At 40.1% G+C, this 9,516-nt stretch overlaps 1 protein-coding gene across 1 annotated transcript; it reads left to right on the top strand.

Annotated features, from left to right (window-relative positions):
• Nucleotides 1-131: 131 nt before the first annotated feature.
• On the top strand, nucleotides 132-8,951 carry ptgis (prostaglandin I2 (prostacyclin) synthase). Its single transcript, XM_068742870.1, has 11 exons — nucleotides 132-161; nucleotides 2,212-2,457; nucleotides 3,097-3,220; nucleotides 3,636-3,805; nucleotides 3,901-4,044; nucleotides 4,141-4,253; nucleotides 4,348-4,529; nucleotides 5,912-6,074; nucleotides 6,379-6,560; nucleotides 6,819-6,970; nucleotides 8,621-8,951. Exons 2-11 carry the CDS (start codon nucleotides 2,390-2,392, stop codon nucleotides 8,787-8,789), a joined length of 1,467 nt encoding a protein of 488 aa, XP_068598971.1. The 5' UTR covers nucleotides 132-161; nucleotides 2,212-2,389; the 3' UTR covers nucleotides 8,790-8,951.
• The last annotated feature ends 565 nt before the right edge of the window (nucleotides 8,952-9,516 follow it).

Below are 9,516 nucleotides of genomic sequence, written 5' to 3' on the forward strand. Positions count from 1 at the left end.
TGTTCCTGCAGAAAAGGCTGAATGGATGTGAAAGTCAATGCGAGACTCCTCCTCCATCCCCTCCCTTCACTTTTCTTCTCATGGATGATTTAAGATGCGTCTGGGTGAACTGATTTGGAAACCACGCAGGAGCGCACAGCCGGGGACAGAGCGCATACCTGGTTAGTTTGTGATCATGGATCGATGGCTGTGTCTCAGACATCAGCAATAAGAATGAGACTGCTGACGTCACAGCAATTAGATAGCAATCCATCAAGCCAGATATTTATTTTCAAATTCAAATATTTAGTCCGTTTTCACCTTTACCTTAACTTAAATACTGGCATCACTATAAAGTAATGCAACATCTCAATTTTCTTTTTATTTGTATTCACAATAGTATTTCCTCTACAGCATGACTGATGAATTGAATTGCGCTCCACTGCCTGGATGTGACACTTTGACAATAATGGTGCAGTATTACCCCAGAGGAGGTCAGAGGAGGCGAATGAGTCCCTGTCCTGCACCTTAACCCTCGCTGCTCCTCAATTCAATATGTTTATAGTAAAAACAGTCAGATAACTTCTTGTGATTCCTTAAGTGCATGTAACTACAGTGCATTTTTAATCAAAAGACATTGCAAAGTGATGCACAAGATTGGGATAATTGAACCCTTCCTTTTTAATATCACACTGAGGGATGGTTTAATGTTTTTTATAAAAAATTCAAATGTTACAAAGTTCAGTCAATCCCAGCAAAAATCAGCAGAACATGCACAACCCAATAATACAACCCAATCATCCCATTACACAGCTAGAAATCGAATTGATAGATTGATCATGTATAGATTGGTTAATTTGTAAAAATAAAAAAAAATCATAGTTGTATCAACTTTTATCATAAAAATAGAGCCAATGTTCATCTATAAAAATACTTTTCTAGGTTTATTTTGATTACATTTACTAAGAACATTTGGCCTATATTTTCAACAATGTCTATTATTTATGTGTTTGTAATGTCAGCACTCAACAGGATTATCCGAAAACTACAAAATAGATTCCCATTCAACATGATGGAAGGTTTGGCCACTTGGTGTTAATCCATGTAAAGGGGCCGAGCCACGATATGTAATTTATTATACATTTAATTAAACTTGTCTGTGAATAATGTTTCGATCTTGATGAAAAAAATACATTTGAAAACTTGAAGCAGATCCAAATAAATATCCGGACCAACCAGAATGATTCAGTCGTTTTATTATAAATTATTGTTTAAATTTAGGATCAGGTTTAGTTTTGGATAAAGCTTGATTTAAATGAAGATGATCACACGTAGCGATAAACGTTACAGGAATATTTGTTTAATCCACCAGGTAAATTCCCCGGCCGAGGATAAAGCTGTACCTTGCAGTGGGAACGTTTGTTCTTTGTGTCGGAACCAATGTTCAGCCGGTTGTTGCTACTCCGGTCAGTTAGTTGAGAACGCACAGACTTCACCACTGACCAGCTATAAGCTAGCTGCTATGTGCATTTCGAAACCCCGAATCACTCGTTTAATGTTTCCGAGGTATTTTGACTGATTGCTAGTTTATCTCATCTACCGGCCGAACATTGTCGTTAATGTTTATATTCAGGATGAGTCTCAGTTTAGACGGAATAATAATTAAAATAAATGTCAACACACAAATAGCTTTTAGCCATCGTTGTTCAAATGTGAGGTTACTATGAGGACAAGTCTGCCATCTGCTGGTAATCCACGATGCGAGCAACAAGACACCTAATACATATCCGGCTGAGACGTCTTTTGCGCTTTAAAAAATATAAATGTATGTCTTTAATAACATTCAGAAAACTTGGATCAGCTCTTTGGAATTAGGTCAGTTAATGAGTGGTTTCAGAGTAGAAAGCTGTCATCAATAATTACCTGTGACTGTACTGAAATCATTGTAAGGAATGCAAAAGTAGACGTTTCACAATGTTAAAGACAAACTGAGTGTTGTCATAGAAACACCCCCCTCCCCATCCACCTCTGAGAACACAACAAAGCATGAGGCAGGAATGTCGTGACATCACGCCTGTTTGCTTTGGTGACGTCACTGATGTGGTTTCCCCATACGAATGTGAAAGATAGTTTGTTATGCCGCACATTTGTTAGACTTCTGAATGGAATTCCGTCCTTGGATGTAGTATTATAATATAGAGCATTATTTACGAAGGTTTTATTCTGTTTCAGTTTTTGATACTTGCCCAGGATGTCATTGTTTGTGTCCTATCTGGCTGGAGGCTGTTGTGTAACTCGTGTTGTCGCAGGCCACACCTTTCCACGCCGCCCTTAAAGGAGTTACAGCAGAACACTCTGTGCCAGCAGTTCTGGAGTTCAGCGCAGGACAAGTGTCAGACTAGACAGAAACATGTTGGGGGAAACACTTGTACTACTTGGACTGCTCATTCTAGTCTTTCTCTACTTCACTCGCAGAAGGTAAACAAACAAAAACAAATTATTGATATTTGATGGATTGTTTGTTTGTCAGTGGTTCATTGTTCATTGATATACCTCCTTGTGTATTTAACGATCTACTATTATAACTTTTGTATTTTGGAACCCTTTATTTCTGTGTAAATAAATGGTGTGTTCATTCTATGTGTATCTCTGTCCACATGACCCTAATTTTTACCCTGAGCTAACAGGAGTGAATGAAGTATATTGACTTGAACTGGAAGAAAAGTACATAGTAAAAAAGGAAATTTACAAATATCAAATTATTAACAAATGTGCATTAAGCCTAAAGCTGTTTAAAGTACTGCTAAAAATATTTTCTGTTTTACTTTTGATTTAAATGCATTTGACAATTATTAAATACATCAAAGAAGAATAATTATATGGGAACACATGTTCATTCAAATTCAGGTGTTGACCGACCACTGATCAAATTTGGATATGAATTATGGTAACTTTTGAACAGCATCAGAAAATGAAGGTCAAAATAAGACCATTACGTACTTATATCACCGTTTACATCTTTTCACATGATAGTCCACTCTTTATGCTGAATTCAAAAATGCATTAAAGACATAAAGTCATCACGTTGCTGTAATATTTATGATTTTATTTCAACAGGCAAAAAAAGGAGCCGCCTTTGGACAAAGGTTTTGTTCCTTGGTTGGGGCACGCGCTTGCATTTAGAAAAGATGCTGCAAAGTTCTTAAGCCAGATGAAGGAAACGCACGGGGATATCTTCACAGTAAGATCTGATAAAGACAACAAAGAGGTTTTATTTCCAAAAACATCCGTTTTTAAGGAAATTAAGTTACTTTGAGATTGACAGAAATGTGTAAGTAAGTTAAAAAGGGATTTGTATGGTTTGGTAAAATATAGACAAAAATTTTTTCACAATGTTAAAGACATTGCAACTGATCTGTTACAAAATGTATATGAAATTCCTCATTATGTTTGTGTAGTAGCAGAAAGCTGATTGGCCCCTCATAATAATGATAATAATAATAATAATGCCAGTTCACCATCAGGGTTTAAAAAAAAGTGTTTCACTAAATAAGTTTAAAAAATGATCCTAACCTCTGATTAAATAACACAAAAGCAAAAGTGTGTTTTAAATACAGTCTCAGAGTTTCAGATAAACAAATGGCATGTCTTCACAGGTGTGTGTTGCTGGCCAATATGTGACCCTGCTGTTGGACCCAAACTCTTTTGACGCTGTGCTGACCGACACAGACAACTTCACCCACAACAAAAGGCAGCTCCTCCAGAGGATCTTCAGTCTGCAGTTGCCAAACATCAAGCCTTCAGCAGAGAGGAAATGGATGGAACAGTAAAGAATGCATCTTTTAGCCAGAATTGATGGATGAAATCTGTATTTAAATAGTGTTGCAAATCCCAATATTTGTTTAATTCTAATTCCCCCAGGCATTTTCAAGGTCTCAGTCTCTCCAAGCTCTGCAGTTCCACGAACAGACACATTGAGGACATATTGATTAACTGTAGAGACTCCAGCCCTTCAGAGTGGAGACGGGATGGCCTCTTCAGCCTTTGCTACAGCTTCCTCTTCAGGTATCATGCAACAGCCGAAACTTGTGAAATACTGGAAAGTGTGTAACTCAGTTGTCATCTGCGTTTATAATACCCTTGTATTACTGCGTTACTCAGGGCTGGATATCTTACATTGTTTGAGAGGAGAGACAATACCTCATTAGTCTACGAAGAGTTCCGCAAATTTGACAGCCTCCTCACCAAACTGGCACGCTGCTCACTCAAGAAAGGTGAGTTGTGCAAGCGTGAATCAAAAAGTCATCATTTTACGTCCACTGTCCTCTCTGAATCAAGGTTCAGAACAGAAACGTGTCTTTCTAACAGCGGAAAGACAAACAGCCAAATTAACCCGAGAGCAACTTTGGGAGCTCCTGTCGCCAAAGTTGACGAGCAGAGGGTCGGAGTCGGGCTCCTGGCAGCTGAGTTACCATCGTTTCCTGCAGGACGAGGGAGTCGATGCAGAAATGCAGAAAAGAGCTTTGCTCTTTCAGCTGTGGACCACGCAGGTGAGCGAGTTTATTATCTGCCTCCCCACAAAAACACAAACAGAAACACACACAAATTGTTACAAAAAGACAAGCTTCACACACCCATGCTGAATTCCTTGCCAATGTATTTCACCCCGTCACCAATTAATAACTAAGAGGCAGTAGATTCCACTCTGCCAGTCCGCTCATAGCTACACGCCTCAACCTGTAGCTCAGTGCAGTTGCACAACTTGTGATCACGTGAAACAGTTTCCGGGAAGCCTCGTGTCATTCGAGGATAAATATTTTCTCACGACTGCAGTTGAGAGAGCCAAAGTTACTTCCTTGTGTTTCTTTGTAACTTTTTCGTGGCACATATTTGTAGGAATTGTTATGTTACTCCGGTTTTTACTACCAGCTAGACTATTTTGATTCAGGCAGGGGAATAAACACACAAAACAAAATTGTTGACCTCATGGATGAATTAATATTCCTGTCAAATAAATGTTATTAATGTATTTCCAAATACTGACATGGATGTGAAAACAGATATGATTCTTGACCGCAGCAGTTCAGATTTAGGATTCAGTTCATGATGACATTGCTCTGTGGTGCCAGGTGGGGGAGATAACAGCCTAATGCAAAATATCCACTTGGTGTTGAAAGTCTGGCCTTCCTAGCTTTTCTCCAGCATGCAACTTCCTTTGAATCGTTTCCGATATAAATTATTCTGCATATGCTTTTGCCAGAGATGTTTTGAGTTGTATGAGAAGATTGAAACCCATCTCTCTTTTGTATACTTGATATGTCGCTGGAGACAAAGGTCAGTGTCTTAATGACCATAAATGTGGGCAATAACTAGTGTGGCTCTGTCCAAGGGTAAGAAACTTGTCAACCAACCTGCCAATTAACAGGACGTATATCTCCTTTATTTAACATGTGTCTTAAAGCTGCAGCACAGCAACTACATCCTTAGTAGACAGATATATGGAAGTGGAATGGATCATCATGCTCAACTTTCAATGCATACATCCTAAAATACTAAATTATTGCTTAAAAATAGTCTGATCTGGAAATCTAACCGGGCAGAAAAGACATTATGATGCACCTTTAGTCACTTTTTAGGAATTGGCCTGCCTGTCAGCAAATAGCTGACCAGACATGTGCAGCGATAAGAACACCATAACCCTTAGCAATTATTGTCTGACAGGTTCAGGTGTCTCTCCCAGACAGGCTGACAGCAGTCTCCATGGAGGGTTGACTGATTCAGTCCTTCAACACGTATCAGTCATGTTCAGACACCTGCAAAATGGTGCCATGTCATCTCTGCATTGTTTTACCTCCATATCCTCATACAAAATATGCGCTGACCAAATTGTGGTTTTTCCTGTTTGTGTTGAGCTGAGTCTTTTCCCTCTCAGTGTAATGCTGGACCTGCTGCCTTTTGGCTCCTTGGCTTCTTGCTCACTCACCCCGAGGCCATGGAGGCTCTTAAATCAGAGATCAGTGGCCTTAGTCACTGGGACGCTTCGCTAGAGCAACCCCTCATCAACTCGCTGGAAGCCTCCTGCACGCCTGTGTTTGGTATGTAACAGCTGCTCTCAGCCTTTTCACTGATTCACTCGTGCTCTTCCACCTTGAGGTTAAGCCTCCATCTCGAGTGAGATGGAAACGAAACCTCATTTGACCCATTGGAAACAACAACTTAAGCACAGCATGCTGAAACTATGACTAGAAATAAGCATTTTATCTTTGATTTGATGAAATAGTAAAAGCCTTTATTCATGTGCATACAAGTGCTGATACCTCTCCGACATACAGCAGAGGGCTGTGGTGATTTAACTCACGTTGACACCCCATCCACTCTGCTGTCCTTTTCGTTCTGCAGACAGTATTCTGAGTGAAACCTTAAGGCTCACCGCTGCAGTAATGATCAGTAGAGAGGTGAGGCAGGACAAGGTCCTGATCATGGCCAGTGGACAAGAGTATCACCTCAGACAAGGAGACAAAGTGTGCCTGTTCCCCTACCTAAGTCCGCAAATGGACCCGGTGATACACCAAGAGCCACAGGTACTGTTGGGCACACAATACACAAGTATAAACATATATATATAAAGATAATATACTGAATGAAACTGGCAAATGAGAGCAGATAAGATTCCGATGTTCCTTATGTTTACCGTAACTTGTCCTCAGTTGTCAGAGGGGATCCTTGTACATTATTTTTTAACAGAAGATGTGCATGAGACACATGGTCAAACCTATTTGAGCTTTATTGCTTATCATTTTTGCCTTCAGCTGTAAATAATTATGTATCTTCCTTAACAGGTTTTCAAATATGATCGCTTCCTAAATGATGACATGACGGTGAAAGATCGATTCTACAAGAATGGACAAAGGCTGAAGCACTACAACATGCCCTGGGGTGCGGGGAGCAACGTTTGCACTGGCAAGGCGTTTGCTGTTAGAGCCATTAAACAGTGAGTGTTTATCGCTGCAGCTTTTTAAGATTCATATCTTTCCATGATGCAACTTTCAAAATAAAAACTTGATGATCCAATCATTTTTCCTGCATTATCATCCCAATAACCACACCAGATCAGCAAAATCCATCTCCACATATTATGCCCCCCCCCCCCCCCCCCCCCCGTTAACCTGCAGTCATGCTTTTTTTGTTGATCATCAACAGCAAAAAAAAAGCAGTAATAATTGCTAGCAATTGAATGTACTCGGGAGTGAAATATAAAATGGAAATCCTGCCATCGTTATAACGTATCAGTTACAAAGTCCAAAATCTTTAACAAGCAGAGAAGAAAAGCAGGTCTGAGCATTGAAGGACTTTGTAAATGCACCTGTCAAAACTCTTTCATCAGCCATCTATTGTCTGCAGAAGGAAGCAACTCACTAAAAACACAACATTCACGCTTTAGTGCTGCTCAAAATGTTTCTTCGGCTGGGAAGGCAAGACTTGAAATTATTCTCATGATCAGCTCTGTGTTTTATTTAACTCTTGTGTTGACACTCTTGTGTTTTACTTGCCTGATTTTGATTCTATACATTGTTGGAGGGGGTGCATGAGAATCGATGTTGTAGGAAACTTGTAAAAAGGGGCCCGCTATCTGCTGATGTGATTTGTTTATCTGCTTGCATGTGGTCGATTGGTTTGGTTTGGGTCTCTCCTACCACGTGGTGCCCGTGCAGGGCTGTGGGTGGGGCCCCACCAGTGGGACCGCTGTCCACCCTAATGGTGCTGAAACCCCCGGGAAGCACTGCTCGCTCCCCTGAATGGGGCCAGCAACCTGGCCCCATTCAGTTGCTCTTGTTTTTAAATTATTATACAAGAATCTCATTTTTTATTTTGCTGAATGTTTTTTCTTTTTTCCCTTTCTTTTTTCCTATACCTTGTCTGCATTCGTGCTCAACTGTGAATTTGCTGAGATTTAATATGCATCATCATTTTACAGATTTCAACTCTAGATAAATGTTTGCAGGAAGTGTCTATAGATAAGTGTGTTTATATGTAAGCAATACATCAGTATAAAAACGTTTCATGTACCATAAACAGAAAACTCACCTTTAGTGTTTAAAGTAATGTTAAGTGCATTTAATTTGCAGAACAAAATGTGATTGATTGTGATTTGCCTATTTGAACATCACAAGTATTTCATAGCATGTGTGTTTTTGAATACACACGCAAGTGTTGCATGTGATGGCTGAAATGAAGAAAGAGTGTTTGAAAGTAAAGAACGTTATGATTTCGTAGAGAAGTGATTAATCATTTCTGATCAGCAAGCTATATGAAAGAGATTTTGGACCAAGAGTAAACTGTACTCCTTTGCACGTTCTATAATGTCGGGTATAGTGTCTGTTGTGGAAAAAGAAAATATGGATTAGAAAAAACTAACAATGTGGATATGGAAGATGTAGAATCACATGTTTTTAGCGATTTTGCAGTTACGGTACTTCCAGATTGGTTGACTTTGGTTAATGTGATTTCTTTTCTTGTCTTTTTTACTTTTACTGCACGTGTGAAGCCTGCATTGATCTATTATGGTATACACACTGTATGTCCTAATCAGTGAGTGGATTTGCCACATTTTCTAAGATGTTTTTTTGTCTTGCATCTGCAGATTTGTGCTCTTGTTCTTGACGCATTTTGATCTGGAGTTGTGCGACCCAGAGGCTAAACTGCCACCATTTAATCCCAATCGCTACGGATTTGGGATACTCCACCCCGACGGAGATCTGCTGGTCCGATCCAGAGCAAAAGACAACGCACCCTCAAGTGTGATTTTATAACCTATTCAAATGTAAATATTATTTATTGAATGTATTTTTATATATGCACTGTAGCACTATTTATTATGTGTACCCGTGCGTGTCTTTATATAGCATTAAATGTATGTTTACGATTACTTGAAATAAAAAGAAAAACCTCACAAGTCTGATGATGTAGGTTAATGTAAGACATTCCTTGTTTTCCAGCAGAGGAAGGACATGCTGTAAAAAGACATACTTTGACTTGCTTTTTTATTTCTTCTAATTCTTCTGGATCCATAATAACTGCAATGGAGCGTTTTACATGCATGCAGAGCTAAATAAAGGTCGTTAAACTGCCAGAAGCTCCGCGCTACAGAGGTTCGGTGAGGCCACCTGCTTTTAGTATCGTTGTCTCTGCGCCCTCTGGATGGATCGTATAAACCCGAGATCTGCGCGTTCGTCCATGTCAACAAAACAGCGCGCTCTGGCGTCGACGTGCGGCGATGAAAGAGTTAATGGGACGTGGACGGTGCGCGCACTGAGCCACCAGAGAGATGCGGCGCCTCCTCTCACAGCTGACTGGGAAACACATGCGAGGTAGTCTGGCCGCGTATACTTGTTGATCCCTGGGCGTAACGATACGCGGAGCAGGAAGACGTCCGGGAGGAAATAGATCGTCTCTCTGCCATGTCGGAGGCGGAGGAGGGGGACGTGGATCGGGTCAGAACCCGACAGTAGTAAACGGCGCCTCCTTTTCTAAATGCAG

The sequence above is a fragment of the Brachionichthys hirsutus genome, chromosome 8, assembly GCF_040956055.1.
Source record: "Brachionichthys hirsutus isolate HB-005 chromosome 8, CSIRO-AGI_Bhir_v1, whole genome shotgun sequence".
Classification (NCBI taxonomy): Eukaryota; Metazoa; Chordata; class Actinopteri; order Lophiiformes; family Brachionichthyidae; genus Brachionichthys; species Brachionichthys hirsutus.